General features: G+C 46.5%; 1 protein-coding gene across 1 annotated transcript in view; it reads right to left on the bottom strand.

Annotated features, from left to right (window-relative positions):
- LOC311365305 (RNA-binding motif, single-stranded-interacting protein 3-like) overlaps window positions 1–17,884 on the bottom strand; it is a gene marked incomplete at its 5' end in the record, with an annotated part of 118,962 nt that extends 101,078 nt beyond the window's left edge. The window contains 2 exon segments of the mRNA XM_084484821.1: window positions 13,221–13,312; window positions 17,869–17,884. Of these exon segments, the coding sequence (XP_084340947.1) occupies window positions 13,221–13,312; window positions 17,869–17,884 (108 nt within the window).
- Between the last annotated feature and the right edge of the window lie 4,993 nt (window positions 17,885–22,877).

Genomic DNA, 22,877 nt, shown 5'->3' with positions numbered 1-22,877 from the left:
CCACCCCCCTTTGCTCCAGTGACGGATGTAAACATCTTCATCGTGGATGATTCCAGTGAAAACAAGTGGAGCTAAAGGTTGCAGCGGGAGGCTTTGAAGACGAGGGGCAAACAACAAGCCTCAACTATTGGATGGATCTCTCCACTCTTGTTTAACCACACGGAGCCGCAGAGCGGATGCAGTTCGGCTGATGACGAATGGGGGATCGGCAGGGCTGTGTGTGTGTGTACAATATGTGTGTGTGTGTGTGTGTGTGTGTGTGTGTGTGTGTGTGTGAGGGTGGTCGCGCGTGCAAGTGTATGGGTGTGCATTCAATATGTTTGTTTGTGTGTATGTGTGTACAGTATTTGTGAGCAATGTGTGTGTGTGTGTGTGTGTGTGTGTGTGTGTGTGTGTGTGTGTGTGTGTGTGTGTGTGTCCATGTGTACACATTATGTGTCTGTGTGTACACATTGTTAGTGTCTATGTGTTCCTGTGTGCGTACACGTGTGTACACAGTATGTGTCTATGTGTTTCTGGGTGTATGTGTGTACACAGTATTTGTGTATGTGTGTGTGTGTGTGTGTGTGTGTGTGTGTGTGTGTGTGTGTGTGTGTGTGTGTGTGTACAGTATACATGTGGTATTTACATCCATATAAGATCCTCACAGAGGGAGATAAAGTGAGACGAAGAAGAACACAGACAGATACATCCTCCTTCAACCTAATCTTTCTTCTTTCCTGAGATTTCCTCTCTCCCTCCATCCCTCTCTCCCTCTCTCTCTCTCAACCTTCCCATAGCAAGATATCTCTCGGCTGTCCAGAGACGTTGCTCGGAAGAAACCATCTGGTGTGCATCAATCCCAGCTCTGTATCAAACATGGCAACACGACGCGAGCACATGCACACACACACACACACACACACACACATTGCTGCAGGTGTGTGTGTGTGGCCCTTGAAGACACAGCGTGTGTGTCACGTCAGAGGCATGAGTACGGGTGGAATCAAAGTGTGTGTGTGTGGCGGAAGGGGAGGGGGGGGGGGTTGGTCCTCAATCAGAGTCAACCACCAAAATAATACAAAATGAATAAATAAAAGTGCATATGAAAATCTAAACTTTCCGAGACAAATCTACAAAGTCTTCATGCAACCCATGCAAATGAATGTAAATGCATATTATGCACAGGGCTTGAAGATGAAACGTACACATGGCACATACAGACTTCCAAAGGCACATGAAGAGAGTCTGAGCCCCTCCTCAAGTGGCACAGCCGGGGCCCCCCGCCCGCCTCCAGCATCTTCACAGCCCATAAACAGTTTGGTTGCAAATAGAAACGTGTTGGGGGGCGGTGGGGGAGGTGGGGGGCGGGCATGGGGTTGTTTTTCTCACCATCGTTGTCACGTGAGGATTTCTAAAGATCATCAAGATGGGGAGAAAGCGCCGGCAACCTTGATGGCAGCATCTGATTACATGAGGGCAACATGCTATCAGCAGATAAAAACCCAATGGATAGCGTAGAGATAGCGCCACGCTCGGACCTTACAGAACACAGCAACGACATTGCGATAACACACACACACACACACACACACACACGTGCGCAAACATGCATTCACACACACTCACATGCAAAATGCGGACATGCATGCATGCACACACGCACACACACAAACACACAAAACATGCATGCACACACACTCACATGCGAAATGCGGACATCCACACACGTGAGCGCACACACACACACACACACACACACACACACACACACAAAAAAGCAACGGAACGGCCTGAAATTAAAACAAGCGCTGAAAACAAATGCGTCCAGAAAAAAAAAGATGAAGGGATCTCGTGGGCTCATACTTCAAACATTACTGGTTAGCAAATACGACAGCGTGAACATAATGTTGCAGCGTGGAGTGCCGCCACGGCAACGGGAGGCAGACATAACAAAGATGAAATAAAATAACGAGGGCTGACACACATAGAGCCATACCACTGAAAACAAGAGAACACACACACACACACACACACACACACACACACACACACACACACACAATCAGGGTGACAGCATGCAGGCAGACAAAATATTGACACTGTGCAGAACACAGATAAACGTGTGTACCATTGTGTGCAAACGTGCACTTGTGCACTTGAGTGTGCGTGTGTGCGCGCGCGCGCGTGTGTCTAGGGAGGGTAAATAGGACCAGGAATCACGTCTAAATCATTATGATGTCATATCAGATGACAATGTGATGGCTTGTGTGTTTGATAACATATAAGGCAAACAGAAATGTCGAAATAGAAAAGGGAGAGAGTCTGAAATCGCACCTTGATGTGCACACCCCACAACACTCCCGAGTCTGTAAACGGATCAGTAAAAAGCGATCTTTTATGAGGAATTCCGCAGTGTGCCGTAGCGTAGCGGCTTAGGGGAGCGGGAGATTGCGTGTTTATGAGGATGTGCTGACTGTGTTTGTGCAGGTAAAAGGCCCAGGAAGAGAGCTGACCCTGCTACAGCACCCCACAGAGAGCCAGGCCTCGACCATATTTGAGCTACCTTTATGACCCCTCCACTCTCCCTTTGTCTCGCTCTCTCTCTCCCTTTGTCTTCCTAACACCTTTCTATCTCCCTGTATTTCCTTATTTTCTCACTCCCCTCCTCCTCCTCCCCCTCCCTTCTTCTCATATCTTCTGTCCCTCGTTCTCCTTCCCTCCTCTCTCTCTGAACTGCTGACGGCTGTCTCTCGCCCGCCAAACGGACCTCAGAGAGGGAAACCAGCATGACTGGAGGAGATCTCTTGACCTCTACAACCCCATCCTTCTCTCCTTCTCATCCACCTCCACCACCTCCTCCGCCTCTTTAAATCTCACTTTCATCCACTACAAAGCGACGGTGAGGCTATGCATGGCCTTGTGGACAGCAACTCAATTAGTGCCTTGCAGCTCGGCCAAACTAAGCAGAATTCAGAGTCCTGGAGAAAAAGGCGCTGCGTCTTGCATTTCTCAAGGACGCTGGCTGGCCACAGACCCCCAGGGGGAGGTTTGGAAAAATATGAAGACATTAGATTGGAATTAGGAGGATGAACCAATAACCCCTTTTCACTGCAGGTCCTTTGGTTTTATTGTGTTGGCCATTCGCATTACGATCCGTTTGCTTTTAATGAACACTTTAAAGTTAGAGGGGTTGCCTGGTGACATTTTACTTCTTACCGACATCTAACTTTCGGGAGTTACTTTTCTCTTACATCAAGAGGTTCGACCCACTGATATGATTCGATTTTAGCGTGGATGGCCAATAACTGTTTCAACATCGCGGTATCACAAATGATAATGTCACTGTTAATCGGTCGTCCAGAGGCATACTGAGTACTGATCATTTAGTTAATGTATAGCCTAACGTTACGTTGGCATTGCATGTTGGTCTCAGAGCAGGGAAGATTCCCTATGTCCTCCCCCAATTACTGACCCACACCCACACACGCACTGACAAACGCACAGAAGAGGGTTCCCTCTCTCGGCCTTCCTCTCAACTTGCCTCTCTCTCTCCCTCTCTCCGTCTCTCTTCCCCCTCATTAAACAGAGTAAAAGACCATGTTGGTGTCAGACCATTGGTTCGCCATCAGCTGTCACTGCTGTCCTCTGACACCCACCCGCACAGCCAGCCACCTCCGTCTCCACCTCCACCCAACGCTCCCGCCTTGCCCTGCTTAACCTCCACTGTACTCCCCTCTGCTCTGCCTCATTTTTCCTCACACACACACACACACACACACATATACACATACACACAACACACACACTGCGGGCTCCAGTCTGGGTCTTGATGGAGGCGTGTGGAAATGGAAGCCGTCAGTGTAATTTAACATGGCACGGATGGAAAACTCATTAAAGCGAGTGGGAGGGCACTGGTAAAAGAGAGAGTGGTGCAGAAAGGAGAGAGAGGGAGAGAGAGAGAGAGAGAGAGAGAGAGAGAGAGAGAGAGAGAGAGAGAGAGAGAGAGAGAAAGAAAGTAAATTAAATGGCGGTTCATGGTTTGAGCCTGAAAGGGAGTGCATAGGTGGGGTCGGACTACCTTTGCATGGATGCTCAACTTTATACAAAGAGTGATGGGGCTGAAACGGGAGGGCACCCATCTCTCTCTCTTGTCACGGTGGACCGGGCTGTGCTGTGGTGGGGCCCGGAATTTCATAAACTTAATTTTTTGTTGCTAGGAAACACTGCCATGGAGCAGGGGTATCTTTTTTTTTTTTTTGCGGGTATCAGCATTGTTGCGTTGCCTGACTACGAACAAAAAAAAAAAGTACAGGGATAAAAATCTGCCTGTGTTTTTTATTACTCATACTTTGTCTTTATCCCATCATCAGCACATTCAGGAACATATATAAGGTCAGAGGAATCCATCGAGGAACAGGGCGATTCTTGACATTTTAGCTAGCCATATGTGCTAGCATTAGTGATGTATTAGCAGAGAGATGGTTTGAAATGGCAAGCACAAACCTTCCCCGGAAATTAGAATTCGATTAGCTGTTTCTCCTAACAAGCCGTTGGAGCCGGCCAAGTGTGGTGTTGAAGTCCCACAGACAAAGCAGACAGACACAGGGCAGATCTTTAGCATTGAACATAGAGAGCTACACTTCGACACTAATCACATTACTGCATCTAGCCCTGCCTAGAGTGACATTTGTTTGCTTGTAGGTGGTTTGGAGCCAGGGCAGATGTGTCAATCATTCATCATTAGTGGTTTGTTTGCCATAATTTGATTTGTTGCTACTGGCATCAGGAGGATGTTTCCAGGTTGGGTTATTGAGAAAGAGTTGTAGTGTCTGTTTAGAATAGGTTTAAATAAGGATAAACAAACATATTCATAGCCATTCCAGCAGTTCAAGTTCAAGTGCCTCAGTAAAATCGACCTGTTTTTTATATTTTACAGAGTAGCCATCATCTTCAACGAGTCAATGTTGAAATGCCCAATGGAAACCTCTGTTATTGTATTAAAAATGAATTCCTTTCTTTTCTGGTGGTGTGCTATGCTAGCTGCTAACGTGGTGGCTAATTAGCATGGAGATGCAGATGCTGCCTTAACAGTGTATTCCAGGTCAGACAATATTACCATCATGACCATCGGCATCTTTATTTCTTCTTTATAAACTAATATTTCAGATTTATTTTTTGCATCCTTCCAACCACTTGTCTTCCATCTTATATCTAAAAATGTGTTCAAATATCGTTGTCTCTTTTAGCCTGGTGGAAGTTATTGCAGAACTGGTAACCATGGGAGACCTTGTTTTTTGTGGAGCGTCTCACAGCGTTAAACAAAACTGAAGATCCTCAGCTAAATGAGTACAAACAGGGCCTCGGCAGGACTGTTAACACGGTACCAAGGAGCCCACGGAGGTGCACAGCGAGCCCCTTCTTTTGAACTGGACTCCAACCACGGGAATATTTCCACAATATTCACACCTATTCACAAAATGTCTTCTCCCTGAGCCAGCTGAGCGAATGAATGCAAAACGCTTCACCTGGTGTGTGTGTGCGCATGTGTGTGTGTTAGTGTGTGTGTGTGTGTGCGTGTTTGTGCGTGCGTGAATGCGTGTGCATGCATGCATGTGACAGTGTGTGCGTATTTCTGTGTGTGTGTGTATAAGTGAGTGTGTGGCGGTGTCTCCTTTGAACGTCCTCTCCGTGGGCCCGCTAATGGAGCCAGATCAATTGACAGGGACAGCAAGCGGACCGCCACACAGTTGGCACATCAAAGAGATTCTAATAACTGCACACTGTGGCCATTACCGGGCCTGCACACACAAAAAAAGACCCATTTTATGTTGGCTTCAAAGTGAGCACAACAGCATATTGAGCGCATACAGAATGCAGAGGCCTTCGCGAGACTTTCCCCGGCAAACACTTTTTTCAACACAAGGTCATTCCGCAGCGAATCATGAGAACGGCCAACACACATGCACTTGTACACACACACACACAAACACACATACACACACACACACTTAGGCACAAACACAGATTGACACACAATGGATGGTTAATCACACATATTAAACATTTAAAAATAACAAAAGAAAATAAATTGGAGGAACTGCACGACCAATTCTGTTTTAATTGAATCAATCTTTTCAGATCGGCAAAAGGAGGAATTGCAACATACTTTTTGTGGTTGCAATAACAAAACGAACCAAAAAATCCCTATCTTTGGGAAGCGAAGCGAGGCGACAGTCCCACAGCAGCCAGTACTACAGAAGGCACTGAGAAATAATGGCTGCCGGATTAGCCTTGCTGATCATGTCCATTTCACATCATGCTGCTTCTCCCTCTCCCCCACTCTAAGTTGGTAACTTTGTTCATTAGGGCTGGCCTGTCTCCCGCTGCAGTGGCTGTCAGACATAACACCCCGGCTGGCAGGCCCCTCCATCTTTCTCCTCACCCTTCTCTTTCCTCTCCTTTTTCATCCCCCTCTCTTAGCTCCTCTCCGTTATTTCTCTCTCTATCACTTACTCTGATTACTAGTGCTGTCCCCCCCCCACCTGCTCATCTTCTCCTGTCGCCATTTTTCCACCTCCACCCACCGACCCCCCGTCCCTTTTCTCGCTCTCCACCGCTTCCCATTCTCTCTATATTCATCTCTCTCTCCTGCTCTGTCTCTCTCTCCCCCCCCCCGCTCTCTGTCTCTCTCTCTCTCTCTTCCCTCTCGCTCTCTTGTCTCTCTCTCTCTTCCCTCTCGCTCTCTGTCTCTCTCTCTTCACTTCCCTCTCTCTCTCTCTCTCTCTTCCCTCTCGCTCTCTGTCTCTCTCTCTTCACTTCCCTCTCGCTCTCTCGTCTCGGCACGTCGCCGCGCGGCTCGGCAAAATAATTTACCGCACGCGGCGCTGGCGCGGATGATTGAAGCGTAATTAGACGGCAAAGACAGTGGTAGCCCGACGCCGGGGCCCAGGAGCCAGAGTTTGTCAGATGGTCTCCTCGTCTCGCTCTCGCCGGCTTTGCCCTTCAAAAAAGTATCACTTCTGCTAGTGTGGGAGGGATGGGGAGGGAGGGAGGGAGGGGAGGGGAGGGGAGGGGAGGGGAGGGAGGTGCAGCAGCAAGCTTACACCAATTTCAAACTACTCGACTGAAAGGCTGCCGTTTTTCCAGTACGTTGTGCCAAACAATGTTTTCTGTGTTCCTACCTTGTTTTTCGTTTTTGTTTAAATCTCGCACAACTGTTCCAGGATATGATGAGAAAAAACAGGGTATGCAAACTGCTCCACAGAGAGCCATTGTGATATTAGATTCCCCATCTAAGAAGAAATCTGAAAAATATCCCAAAAACGATATAAACATAAGACTAAACTGCTTGTAGGCACTTGCAAAAGAAACAGGCAAAAACATCCATAGCAAACGAGCCGACCTGCCAAGTTTGTTACCGTCTGTGGATCGTTGTGAAGATTGCTGCGCGGCGGCAGAAGAAGACGAGAGCGTATTTTCAAAGATAAAGAATAAAGATAGGTAACGGCGGCGTAAGAAGGAGCGTGCGTGCTCTATTGTGTCAGAGATCCACTCTGTCACCTCTGAGGATGAATGCGTTAGCTCCAGCGGATGTCGAGGCATCAGAAAATATGCGATAACAAAGGCCTAGTGAAGGGTGTACACAATGCGCTGACACGCCGCCTTGCACTTCACACATGCACACGCACACACACACACACACACACACACACACACACACACACACACACACACACACACGTGTGTATGTTCATTGAACGTATGGAGCTGCTGACTAAATCCTTCAGAAGAAAGGGAAAAAATAAGGCAGCGCCGTCGTGTGTCGACAGACGCACAAGGGACCAGGGATAGGTTGAACCCGCTGCTAATTGCTGCGGTGGACTCTAAAACCATATGCCTGTTTTTTTTTTTTTCAGAGGATGGGGGAAAAAAAGTGGAAAGAGAGTAAGAGATGGGAGGGTTGCATCCGGAGGAAAAAAAAGAAGAAGAACAACAACAACAACAGCCGATAGGTGACTTGTGCTTGCTGAGTGGAGCTCCTGTACCGCCTAGGATTTCTCTCTAATTACCCCCAGCTGGCTCCTCGCAGGACCACCACAGCACCTCTGACACTCTCTCTCACACTCCAGCACTACAGCGCTGGGGGGTGGGGGGGGGGATGGGGGGATGGGGGGGGTAGAGAGGTGGGCGGTGGAGGGACGAGGGTGGGCTGGGTGGTGTTGCAACAGTACGGAAGCTAGCCCCCCCCCCCCTTCCCCCTTTGAGAAAACAACACCACACGTGGAGGCCGACTTTTGGAAGAGGGTGGGGTGGGGTGGGGTGGAGGTGGGGGACAGCGATGGAGTCACCTTTAAAGGATAATCATGGTAGTGTTGGAGGGTAAGGGGGAGGGGGTGGTGGTGCTGGGTGGTGCTCTTCGTCGAATGAATATAAATGGTGTTATTGACGGGGGGGGGAAAAAAATTGAAGGAGGATGGAGGCAAAATTAAAGTGTTCGTGGTTGGGGGGGGGGGTGCTGAAAGGGAAACGCGAGTACGAACACAAGAGGGAGAGAGGGACGGAAAGAGGGAGAACAGGATGTACGAAATAAGGGAAATAAAGCAGGAGAAGGACGGGGAGAGTGTTAACAAATCACTGCGGGTTGACGGGCCGGTGCAAGCGGTGCGCTATCGTAAACATTTGCAAATCGGGCTCCAAAAGGAGAAAGTCCTTTAACAAGGCTTTTAGCATAGCGTACCCTTGCTGCGGCGCGAGCGACACGTGAAGGGCGATGTGTTTTGGGGCCACGCCGGAGCCGCTGCCAGCGCTGTGTAAATATTGGACGGTGGAACAAGGGCAGTGGTGGATTAAAGAGAGAGAGAGGGCGAGAGACTGAGAGAGAGAGAGAGAGAGAGAGAGAGAGAGAGAGAGAGAGAGAGAGAGAGAGAGGAGGGAGCTAGGCCTTTACCTCGTGCCAATGGAACATTCTAGTTACAAATACTTAGACTCAACGGCTTATTTTAAATGACACTTACTTAGGTATTTAGCGTTACACTGAAGTGGTTCCGACGGCTGGGAAGCAGGGGGTAAAAGGGTTCAGTCTGCTGCCTGAGGGGTTGGAGGGTCGCTCTCGTTTGTAGTTGGTATTCTAGTGACGCGCTGAAGATATCCTTGTTCACTTCCAGCGAAACTGCACTGCTAATTAATTATGAATAATTAATTAATACGGAGAACGTGATACATCAACCCAATACATTATATGTAATTGATTTTCTCAATTTAAATTACTCTTTGAAGAGGTCTTTGGATTCCAGAACGACCAGCGCTCAAACGTCATGACACATGCCTCACCAACTGCTCTCTCTCTCTCTCTCTCTCTCTCTCTCTCTCTCTCCCTCTCTCTCTCTCTCTCTCTCTCTCTCTCTCTCTCTCTCTCTCTCTCTCTCTCTCTCTCTCTCTCTCTCTCTCTCTCTCTCTCTCACTTTCTCACTCTCTCTCTATCTCTCGGTCTTTCTCTTTCCCTCTGTCTCTCTTGCTTTCAATTTCTCTCTCTGTCTGCCTGCCATTAACCTACAAAATAGTTGCAACAAGAAGAGTTGGTAGTAAATCAAGCGACGGTTGCCTGATTTACTCACCCACATGAACAATAAACAAAACAAACTGCATTAATTACTATTCAATGCAAGCGTGCGTGTCCTCATCATAGCGTTCGGTAAAGAGTTACAGCCCCGAACGAAAATGCTAAAGGTAATTCAGCTCAGCTGTACCGCACCGTGGTCAAACCTGGTTGTTTTTTAAATGTGCTCATTAAATAAAGAAATGAATCCACTGACTGGAAACGTGTCGCTAAGACGGAAGAGGATGGGAACGGGAGGAAGCAGTAAAACACACAAGAAGAGACGAAAACAGGTAGAGGAAGACGAAGAAACAGGCGAAAGGGAAAGGCGTTGATTGGGGGGCGCGCTCTGAGCGGCGGCGGGTACGGGGCTGTGCAGCAGCATGGGGACAAATGATTTCCATAAAGACTGGTTGTTGACTGAAGGCAAGCAGCTGTCAGGCGGGATCGCCTCTCCGACACCAACACCACTATCCAGGGGCCCTTCCCATCATTCAGCGTGATTGGCTCAAGGGGAAAATGGCAGACCGCGGAGGGAAAGAGAGGTGTGTGTGTGTGAGGGGTGAGTGGTGGAGGGGTGGTGGTGGGGGGTGGGGGGGGGGGGGGGGGGGGGGTTGGGGTGGCTTCCGCCTGACAGGCTTGGTGTCTGCGTTGAAGGGAAGGATCCGGCGCGGGAGGAGGCGTTTACCTGTTATCATTCCATCTCCTGTTCATGTCAGCTTTCCTGGCTCATGAGAGCCGGCTGAGCCAAATGACATGGAGGAAGAGGAGGGAGGGAGGGAGGTTGAAGAGAGTAGGCATGGACTGGAGTGTGTGCACATTAAAAGACACAGGCACACGCATGAAGACATACAGACACACACACCCACACACACACACACACACACATATAAAGACACACATACAGACACATAATTGAAGATACAGACACACACACACACACACACACACACACACACACACACGTACACACATAAAACAACACACACACACACACACACACACACACATATATGCACTGACACAAACAGAACAATCTCTCACACATACAAACACACTCACACACACACACTCACACACACACACACACACATTTAGACACACAGATACACACCCTCAACACATGCACACAAACAGATGGACAGACATACATAGACACATGCACACACACACACACAACCAAACCTACACACCCAGTCTGAGACGCCTGAGCTCAGCGCTCTTAGCTGTAGCTATGTGTGGAGGTGAGTGACAGGGAGTTGCAGAGAGCGGAGGGGTGGGGGGGGGGGATGATGAGGAGGCGTGGAAGGGTAATAGTGTCCTTTAGGTGTCTTAATTATGGCTCCTATCCTTCCCCCCTCACTGTCACTGCTCCCCCAGGGGGCAGAGCGAGACAAAAGGCGCAGCGACGTTTCATCCTCCGTCTGCTCAGCCTCCTCGTCAGTCTCCCTCTGCCTCGGTCCCGCTCTGGCTCTCTCGGCAGCAGTAGTTAAAATGGAGCTTCACCACAGCCTGCGGTGGCTGACGGTCGTTCACCTCAAAGGGCTGAACTTGATTACCGGGCGGTGTTTAATGGACTCAACGGCCCCCCGGATGGGGCCCGGTGAATGACTTTATCACGTTGTTTTGTGGGGAGGAGATGTTTGTGACAAAGTGGAGCCGGGAGTGTTGGGGATGGGGGGGGGGCGTTAGAGAGAGAGTGTAATAATACTTAGAATAACAATGATACCTGCCTGGATTGCTCACCTGTTTTATATACATTCTGATCTTTATTCCTCACCCTTTAATTCACCCTGGCCTCATTGGGGGGAGTCTCCCTCTGTTTAATGTGAAGGCATGTGTGCAGACACCTTGGCAAACAGACGTCCCACAGACAACAGTTAATTATTGATGGGAATAAATTGCACTCTTTGGATGTTTGGCAGGTGAACACGTGGCGGATGTGAATACAAATGTGTTTTGTGAATGTGTTTGTGTGTGTGTGTTTGTGAAAGTGTGTGTGTGTGTGTGTGTGCGTGTATGTTTGTGTGTATTTGTGTGTGCCTTGATAAATAGTAAAAGATGGATGGAGAGAGGGTGTTGAGGAATGAAAGAAAGAGGGGAGGGAGGATGTTAATAGAAGGTTAAGAAACCAGAGAGAGAGAGATATATAGAGACAGAGTGAGAGAGAGAAAGAGAAAGAGAAAGAAAAAGAGAAAGAGAGAGAGAGAGAGACAGGGAGAAAGAGAGTAAGAAGGAGCTAGAGATGCAGGGAGGAGAGTCAATAAAACCAAATTACTGCTAAATGCCTCTCAGTTGTGTGATAAAGGAAGAGAGCTGCGGCAGAGAATGCCCGCATTTACCTTTATGTGTGCTGAATAGCGAGTGTTTGAAAATAACCTCTGATGCACATATGCTAATAGAAAACGATTTTGTAAGCACTGGCACACATGTGCTCAAACTGTGACACACACACACACACACACACAACTGGCAAAACATTGGTAAAAAGGTCAGCTCTTTCGTATTGGGACATGGCTCTCTCGTGAAAATATTGACAGAGAAGAGCAGAGCATTGCGGTGTGTGATTTCAATATTAACAGTCGCAGAGCTGCGCTCCCTTATCTGTATTCAACCAATCTGAGCGACCCAGCATTCAGAATATATAATATCCCTTTGACGCTGCAGCAATGTCCTGCCAATAGATGTGAGAGGAATTCTCCCCCCTCCCTTACTTCCCCAGTGTTGTAGGGGTTGCGCGTAACTCAAGCTAAGTCAACCTAAGAGTGTACATTCTCCTAGCACACAGATGGCTAGCCCTGATACCGACATCAAAGCCAGGGCTTTCCGTCTCACTGTGTTTTAGATAGAGCTTCTCACAAGATGTACTGGAAAAGGCCTCCTCTCATCTGCTTCCATGTTAGCCATGACTCAAAGGGCACCCATACACGCTTCGCCCACACAATACACACACACACACACACACACACACACACACACACGCACAATACACACAATACACACAAGACACACACACACACACACACACACACACACACACACACATACAAAAAAAAAACATTGACAGGGAAACTAACTGTATGCAGGGCACCTTGTGTTACACGCGGCCCGTGAGCTGTCGGGCTCGCTGGAGCGGCAAGGCGAAGGCGGTGTGTGTGTTTGTATGTGTGTGTGTCTGTGTGTGTGTGTGTGTGTGTGGGGGGGGGGGGGGGAGGCTTGGAGGTAACAGAGCATGACCAAGTACAGAGGAAGCCGTGGTCAAACAGTGACCCGGCACCATGTCAGGTATAAAAATAATTTAATAAAAACCCACAAGCAAAAGTGTACTCCTCCATCCTGCATTCACTGAAGGAATCAATAAACGGCTGTTCCCACCAAAGGGCGACCAAACGGAGCATTGAGCAAATGTAGAATGTTGAATTTGAAACAGTTTGATAAAAAGTACAATGTGTGTTCATGGACCAAACTAGTTCATGGTTGTTGACCCGATCGTATGGTTTTCATCCGCATAGCAGTCTTGCGTGCGACTATCTGGTCGACGTCATATGACCAAACCAGGTATACGCCCGTCATTATGCAGTGCGGTTTGAACAGTGTTGGCGGCAGGAGTTTAATTGATTCAATAATGATGTTTTCTGCTTACCTTGGCCATTTGGGCCTGCACCCCGGTGGCTTTCAGAGACGACACAGCCTTCTGTGCTGCCGCTGGGCTGTCAAAATCCACAAAGCCATATCCTGGAAGCGGGAGCAGGAGGAGGGCGAGAGATATAGAGAGAGGGAGAGAGGGACAATCAGGTATAAGTACAACAAAAATAAAATATGCAGATGACTAACAAGGGGAATGACAGGCGCTTGGTAATTGTCAAGGTAATAGGTTGGTAACACAACTACAGAGTCTGCCAGTTCTCATATCTAGTGAGCACTACATTGTTTGATAATTAGCAACGCTGACGTTCATAGGGGGATGCTATGCATCTTAATTAGTGGCGCGCATGAGTGATCTCGCAATAACAATCTGAGGCGCGCTGCACACCTTCACCTCCACACACACACACACACACACGCAGATATGCTGGTGCTCATTTGCATTTTGCAAACACATGCCAACGGACAGACAGGGCCACCACCCACGTACAATGGATACCGTGATAGAACACACATTGAAAAGGTATGTACACACAGGGGCACAAACACACACACACACACACACACGCGGACGGGCGGGCGCTGGCACACACACACACACACACACACACACACACAGGGAACCACACACCTCTACCAACAAATGCATACACACAGAGCAGCTATGCCTCGGAGAATTCTGCATAGTAATTATTCCTGAAAGGTAGCTTGGTAAATGTTATTCGAAACACATTGACACATTGAAAAATAATTTGAGTGAACTACATTGTAATCATGTATATTTAAAACAAAAAAAAATTGACAGAAAAGGAAAGAAAATATGCATTCCACATCCGAACATGAAAGCTATTCACTTTTGGTTGATCCTATGTAAGCTAACCTTCACCTTATTATTTTCATTCCCCAATAATCCCCCTCTCCACCAAATCTCCTGAAGATTGACAGCATACCAGGGCTGTAGCTATTGCACCTTCATATCTTGGCTAACTCTCTCGCACACACACACACACACACACACACAGTCGTCTCCCACTAGTTTATATTACTTTCTCTCACTTTCTCCCTCGCTCTCATATTTGCCCTGACACTAACAGCCTGTGAGCGCCCCCCCCCCCCCCCGCCCCCCCCCGCGACTGTGATTTATGAGTTATTGTGATCCCTGTGACAGAATGTATGGGAGGCGGGGGTCGCGTTGGTGTTAATTAAAAATCCTCGCCGCGGATTAAGAGCAGTGAATGGTGGCCTCTGATCCAGCGTTTTGGAAGGAAAGGTGTAATTACAAAGGGATCGTACGAGGGAGGGTGGGTTACACCTCTGTGGATAGCCCGGCGTGTGATTGACACACAGACACACGCACACAGGCAGGCACAGACACATGCACATGCACACGTGTGGTTCTTTCACACCTATGGCGTGTGCAGTGAAAAAGATTTTTGCCGTGTCTTTGAGTGTAAGAACGAAGGTGTGTGTGTGTGTGTGTGTGTGTGTGTGTGGTAATATGAAAATCATAACCTGTGGCGAGGCAGAAATAGAGCGGCAGCCCTGATTAATGGCCAGCTGTTAGGGGTGGGGCGGGCGCAAGGGTTTAATTGCAGGAATATGAAGAGCCGTGGTGAAATGGATCGTGTCATTTAGCCAACAGAATGAGGTGCATTTCTCTCCATTTCCACGGCGAACAAAGAAAATGCCCCTTGTGTAGGTTGTTGTAAGCAGTCAGTGCTGAATTTCACCATTCAATTTCACCACAGAACCGTATAGCCCGTACAAAACAAAAAAACCTGGTTTACACAAAGACACATGTACAACAAGCGTATCAAAGCGAGTGTATCAAATCAAACGGTCAATACCAGATTACCAGAGGGTATCAACCGGGGGTTCTTTAGACTCTAAACGTGAAAAGTGTCTAGTTTCAAGAAGCTTTATCCTCCTAAATGACTTTAGCCCTTTACATTTCAAAGAACAAGAAAGGCCCAGGAATAGATCCAGCAGCTGCTGGGTCACCTTTCGGGGCTGTTATGTTTGGTATTTTCTAACGGTGGGGTGTTAAGCAGCCCAAATTGCATTTTTAATAATCACTGCACCACCACCTGGAGTGCACTTATCACACTTTCAGCGTGATGGTGATTTCAAGAGAACCCTGACCTATATTCAGACGAGGGTGAATGGAAGAAAAAAGACACAGGGGGGAGAGAGGGAGGGCGGGGGCGAGAGAGAGGGGAATAGAGAAAGAGAACAGGTGATGGAAACAGAGAAAGAAGAGGGAGATAAAGATAGAGAGGGAGGGAGAGAGAGATATTTGAGGAAGACACAGAGAGACCAGTGTGTGTGTGTGTGTGTGTGCTTTTCTGGCTACACTGGGTCTACCCCATGCTAAGATGGCCAGGGTGTCAATGAGCATAAAGGTGGAGAGAGAGAGAGAGAGAGAGAGAGCAGGTTGTGTGTGTGTCTACACTGGGTCAACACCCTGCTAAGAGGAGGTCGAGGGTGCCAGTGAGCATTCTGCTTCATTTTAAACTGCTTGAACTTCCTTGGCTAGCGTGGTTGTAGCTGGGAAACATTAAAGCTAAGTGATGTAGTGTAGCAAGCTTCATTTGAAGTCCACAGATAATAGGGTGAAAAGGTTGTTTTCACTTAAAACGGAGCCACAGAAGGGCAAGTCTTTAATGTTTCTGAAGTATTCAGTAATTCTGCCTTTATTTAAGTAATTTGCAGGTTGTGGAAGTCTGTGGGTGTGAGTGGGAGTGAGATAGAGAGAAAGAGAGAGAGTGTGTGTGTGTGTGTGTGTGTGTGTCTGTGTGTGGGTGCATGTGTGAGTGCATGTTTGTGTGCATTTACGCAAGGTGTGTGTTAGGGTTGGGCGATTTTCTAATAGAACGGTAGCCTGGCTATTGCCAGACCAAGCTCAATCATAGATTGCACGTTGGTCTGAGGAGGTTGCTGTCATTTTCTTCAGCACAAGAGGTGTGATCGACAGGCCTAGTTCAACTGACTCTGTAAGCAATTGGCTGCTTGCCGTCGCTTCCTTGTCGTCATTGTGTTAAACCAGCCAATAGTGCGCCAGGGGGAAAAGCCAGCTTGGTGATTGGCTTCGGCAAAAACGTATCGAAACTAGAAAGAAATGTATTGCTCTTCTCCAGACCCTTCTGCAGGGCAAACTCAAATTGCCGGCAGAATGGGCGTGGCTACCCAGTCTAATAGAACGGTATATCACGGTAGTATGCAAAACATTTTCCATATTAATACTTTCACAAAATAAAGTCTCTTTTAAAATAAAATTCACACTTATTTGAATTTCTCTAACCTGGGGCAATGGCCGTGGGTCTTGCATGCAGTCGGCTGCTGTCATTTAAGATTAGAGAGCGTTTGATCTGATGTCAGCCAATCAAGTGGCATGTGCTTCAGCAAGAGGCAGGACCTATGATAGCGAAGGTGCTAAAAAAATGGCAGCTAGCGCTATCACCACGAGAGAGCTAGCTCTCTCGTGGTGATAGCACTCTCTAATCTTCAATGACAGCAGCCGACTGTATGCTAGCTCTCTCTAGCTAGAGAGAGCTAGCTAGAGAGGGCTATGACCACCCCAGTCTGGCGGCATTATGGTTTCGTAACCGATTGAGAAGGGGGAGCCAACATGGCTGGAGGAGCCCTTCTGCAAACTTTGCACGCCATGTGTGTCATGCAAGTATGTATGGTAACACATCTATTTGAAACAACCATCTGAAGATTCAACATCCGCTAGCTTACTCAGCCCTACTGGCTTAGCTGGCATTGTGTGACATTGCCCCACCCCCTCTCTAGTTGCTGCTACACTATTGTCGATGGAAGTGCTTAAAACCAGGACATCCAATCAACACAAATCCACCAGTGCTCACTGCATGTCAATGGTCCAATCATCATGGCCAAACACGCCCCGCATTATGTGCTCCTTTGCATAAAGTTAACTGAACTTCAAAATTTTGTTCCATCCTTCCGCCGCAAGCCCCCACCTGCACCTGAGAAATCACATACTATGTCAAATAAAAAGTGAATGGGAGGCATTCCTAACTGCGTGAAAGGGTTAGGCCATTCAAAATCGACAAAATATAAACCAGACAGCTTGAGACGGACCGCATGCACGGTTGCAGTCACACATTTTCTTTCGAGGGAGATTGTTTGTTGCTCTGGACCCCTGGAATGAGCTCCCTAAAGGTGCGTTCACACCAAAAGCAAAGCAAATATTCGACTTGCGTTACTTGGGCAAGGTTGCTGGCGTGAACTGCAAACCTTTCTCAGGCGAGCCTTTCAACATCAAGGGATATTCGCGAGCGAATGACAAATTTGCTGAGATTAAAGCACGTTGTCAGTCATAATATAAAAAAAAGCTTGTGCAGGAAAATGAATCATAGAGTTCAAAGATATTTACAAATTAGTTATCCTTTAAATAATAATAGCGTCCAAATAACCTTGAATATAACCAAATTAATGACAATAAAATGTTTAACAATGAACAATTAATTCACAATTGGCAATTCTAATGCAATCAAATGAGGCGGCATAAAAATAACTATCAAATTAGAATAAAATGCAATAATTAAGAGAACAAAAGTCTGAAAGGCAAATGACAGGACTATGTTATTTTCTAAATAAAGTCAGCTGAAGTATCCAGTTACCTTGGTAGGCCTTCATGTTAGCATGAGCCAGATTCTTTGCTAAGAAGACTAGAATTTTATTTTTCTCTTCCTTTAAAAGGGACCATGTTTGGATGACACTTGCTCCGATGGCGAGTTTGTGGCGCTCACACAAAGGTGTTTACTTGCTCGCCATGAGTGGGAATCTGTCTGTGTTAGCTTTCCACTCTAACAGTTGGCGTCATCTCCATGTGCGACGGGCTCTCTCAAGTAAGCCGTAATCTCTTCTTCTGCCCTTTCCCCTCGAGCGGTGTCAGGCCCTGTTGCTTCCTTGTTCCTTTGGCGGAGTGGGCCCAGGGTCATGTTTCTTTTCAGGGGCCTTGATTCTGCACCCTCCCCCTCCTATCTCTCCTCCACCCTGACCACCACTGCTTAACGCTCTGCTGGTGCCACCATCTCTTCTTGCAGGTCCACCTTTGTCTCCTCCAAATCCTGTTCCTGGCCCTGTCCCTTGCATCCGGGGTCTAGAAAGGCACACTTCCATAGAAGTGTTTCTGGAAGGTCACACTGGTCATCCAGCTTGTCCAAAATTGCAGACTTTATGTCTTTTCCTCAGCTGGTGTTATCCTGATCCGAAGCAAGCAGCACATCGTTCTCGTACCACTGGAGCTGGTGATTTCTTTCTCTGCTGATAAAATGTCTGTTTACTCGCTCATGGGCTTGAGAGTAGCATTAATCGCTCGCAGCACATGTCTTTCAATGTCTTTTGCAGATCCTTTCGCCTGCCATCGACAACCAACTTTAATTGCCACTACCTGCTCAAGAATCGCTATAAAGTCAATTTCTCCATCACAGTTACGCAAGTTGTGCCAGAAAAAGTGTATTAATACAATAAACATAGCCTAGATTGCACAGGCTTCCCTCTCTGTGCTAGCCAATAGTTTCGCTGAACACTTGCCACCTCTCCACCTCACCAAAGATGTTAACTAGGGCTAGTTTGAGCCCTTGGCTGTTTTTAAAGCAGTCCCTAATCAACACTCAAAGCTAAATCTGTTAAAAATAAAAAATAATATGCTTTCATTCAGAAAATTAGCACTTGGAAACACACTGCAAAGTAGCAACACAAAGCAAAATCAGTACAGTAAGGTGTTTCATAGTTTTAATTAAAGGCGCTGATGATCGTATTGATTGATTTGGTCTTTTCAGATATTCCAAATAGATATTACACATTATTGCTTCTTACAAAACTTTGTTAAAAACTTGATTCAGATTTTTCAATCAAGGCATTCTACGGTCTATTATTTCTGAATAGCAGACCGCCGCTATGATAGCCTTACTAAAGATTCAGTTCCTATATCATGAATTATAATGCTAAGTAGGCTATCCTTAAGAAGGCTACAGCGTGCCCGTTGCTATGGAAGCAGTTCCAACGGCAGAATGGAACTGACTTTTTTTCCGCCTCGGGTCCTGCACCACCCTGTCTGGGTTTATTTCACAACATAGTTGGCTCGCTGTACATTGCCTCCTACATACCACATTATGGCTGTGTCCCAATTCAGGGGCTGCATCCTTCGAAGGATGCATTTGAAGACCGCTTATGTCACAGCTTGTTCGGCCTTTGGTGTGGTCTAGACCGCGAAGGCCACACCTTCATAGACCGCGTCCTTCGAAGGATGCAGCCCCTGAATTGGGACACAACCTATGTCTGGGCTGGTTTACCGTTATAAGCTGGCGACCTAGCTCATGTCCACCTGCTGCTTGCAGAGTTTGGGCCTTCCTCTTCCTGCTGTGGGCGAATACGCCTGTGATTGAAGATAAGAGTCCAGTCGTGCGTTCCGTCTTCGTTTTGTCCCCGGTGACCACCGGGTTCAGTTTGTGCCCAAAGCAGTGAAGCCATCACCATTTTGACAGGGACGGAGCAGCTTTTATAGTGTTTGCATTGTCTGTTGTTAAAGCTGCTATTTACCCCTCGCCCAGCTTCCAAATGGCAGCTGCAGATCGGAGTGCAACTGAGAGGTGGATGGCTGTGTGGGTCCCTGGAAAGAAACTCTTCTGCAGGGAATGCGATTCCACTCCCCGGAGATAGTGTGTTAGCGCAACATATTTCTTGCTGATCACATAACGGAAGTCAGACTGTAGCTGCTGGCCACCGTCACAAGCAGTTGCACCTACAGCTTCATACAAATTAGCACAATCAATCATTGATTGTCATTTAAAAAAAGCCCTTCAGTGTAAATGACAGCAGCATATAGTGACAGCTGTATGCTAACCTGCCTGAGTTTACACATGGCATAAATGTGGGAAACATGATTAGGCATGTAGCTAACAATAGAAGCAGCAAATGAAAACAAGATTGAATTAATAATTTTTGGGAAAAAGGCGGTTTTGTCCCTCCATGATTTAATATATGAGAGGACCAAATATTATACGTCTGTTTGCTCTTTAAACACCTGTGCCTACCCTTTTAGGCCATCCTAGAAAGCAAACTCTATTATTGGTGTCCATTCTTTGAAAAAAACATTATGTGCCCTTCTCAACATCAGTACTCAGATGCCAATTTATTAATATTTATTTTTCATATTTCATATTAGATTTGGTACAGTACCCATGTAAACACTGATATTTACAGATCAGTGAGTGAGAAAGGTGAGCAACACTTCAGTGGCAGACAGGTACTAATTGTGACAGTGGGAATTAGAACTGTGTACAGTGCAAAGCCCTTTTCCTTGCCTGTCGTGAAACATTGTACAACAATGTGAAGCCACTCCAGGGGCCTCGTTTGTTTTGAGTTCAAATGTGACAGTTCGATTTATTAATTGGACCTATTTACACACATAAAATACTTTGTTGCCGAGGCAAAACAAACTGTCACCTTTTACAACGTGTGAATTCATTGTTATTTGGCCTGAGCTTTCCACACTGACAGCTCCTGGTAGTTTTGGTTGGTAACATTAATACAAGTTAATATTAATTTAATAAGTTAATAACAATTAATACAAGATGTTTTAAATAATAATTCAGTTGTGGGGTTTTAACACCCATACGACAGGAAAAGAGAAGCCTAAAAAAAAAAACATTCATTTTATGTTTTACACCTAACTTGCTATCTGCAGATCATACAAACAAATCTGGTATATAGTAAATGGGCATCCTCAATTTTTTTATATATTAAAAAATAACATCACATTTATTTAGTCAATTGCAGCACTCAGTGTGATGGTGAACTACCATTTGTTTTATTGCCACTGAAAACACACACACACACACACACACACACACACACACACACACACACACACACACACACACACACACAGAGTCATGCAGCGTCAGGAACAAAGACAACATGAACTGCCGTATTGTATTTCCTGGTCTGGATCTGGGCAAGAGATGACATGTGTGACGGGATGTGGGGAGTCGGGGGGCTGTCGGGGTCTGTCAAGATGAAAGCTGTAGTTTCACACAGTTTGGGTGGTGTGTGATGCCGCTGCCACTGAGCCTGCCTCATGTACCCCCTGTGTGTGTGTGTTTGTTCATGTCTGTTTCCTGTCTATGTGTATGAAACATATATCAAGTGGTTTTATAAAATGTATTTGGAGATTCCTGCCTACATACATCCAACCTTTATTTTCACATGCGGGATGTATGTGTGTTTGTGTGTGTGTGTGTGTGTGTGTGTGTGAGATCCATCCAGTCACATTGTCACTCTACATGACAATTTGAACAGTGACAGTGAGTATCTGTTTATTTAGATATTCTTGCGTGAACACACACAAGCCCCCGGCGAGGCTCTATAGAGCCCACCTCCCAGCTATGACAAAAAAAATGAATTAAAAAAGGTCTTACGCGTAGAAGTGCAGATAAGAGACTCATTACAGCTCATGTATCAACATATCAATCACTCATGCATCATTCATGCATTCACTGTCAAATTATGCTAATCCTAATTGCGCCGGGGGGAAATTATCATTCTTTATCTGCTAATAGTCTGGCAGGTTTTGGGGGTTTCCTTCCCCACAATTTTTTTCCAAGATATTTCCATTTTTCACATTTCTCATATTCAGACCTAATGATCCCATTTTGTGCTGCATACAATAGGCTCATAATGGCTTAAGTATGAATAATGAATCGGCGACAAGTCATGCGATGCCACAATAGTACACAGGGGTGGGGGGGGGGGGGAGAAAAAAATACCCAGAAAGCTGTGCAGTTGTTTACATCCGCGCCAGTAATCGAGGAGAGTTCTGAATGCTAGTCGGTGATTAATCGCCGTGGTTACGCGTTATGTTAATGATTGGCGTATTTGCAAGTATAGAAAGTAATTACGGTTAATAGAGGAGATAGATGGAGCACTCCACGGACAAGTATGCAGAACAGCACCTCTAATATAACTCTTGTGATGCAGTGTGCGGTGCCAGCCCTCTTGTTGTAAGTGTGCTCCCCGTCTATACATCAATCCCTGCTGCTTCTGCGGCTACCTGCGGGTAAACTTATTTTTTTGTCCTGCCGCAGCCATCATTTTTGTGCAAAATTATGTGTAACTTCTTACCCCCCCCTGAAGCCATCACTTAAGTTTGAGTGGTCCAGGATCGCAGCCAGCCAACTCAGGGGTTTTCTCTCGCTAAATCAATTTGGGTTGGAGAAGGAATCTCTCTTAGGCAGAGACATTGCTGTGCGAGAGGGTGATGCGTGAGGGAGGAAATGACGCAAGGCACATCTATCTTTTAAATAACCAAGAGGTTCTGTGGTTAGGGCTTTTATTTTATTATTACTAAATACAAAATTTGGAATCCTTCTTTACAAAAATGATGGCAGCAACGAAGAAGCTAGGGAGTAGAGGTTTACAATTTTGGCAACTTCTAATGCCAAAACTTCTAAAATTCTAAAAAAACTTCTAAAATTCATGGCAGTTCATGGCAATTGTGATAGAGATAATTTAAGTTTCAAGTGGACGTAGCATTTTATGAATCATAAATCTATGTTTCTGGTTCTTATTTAGCTGAAGAAAAATGAAAAAGATTGATAGGTTTACTGCCTGGCTGAATACCATT

The sequence above is a fragment of the Micromesistius poutassou genome (genome assembly GCF_964030765.1).
Source record: "Micromesistius poutassou genome assembly, chromosome: 20".
Lineage (NCBI taxonomy): Eukaryota > Metazoa > Chordata > Actinopteri > Gadiformes > Gadidae > Micromesistius > Micromesistius poutassou.
This window is presented reverse-complemented; position numbering and strand designations above follow the sequence as displayed.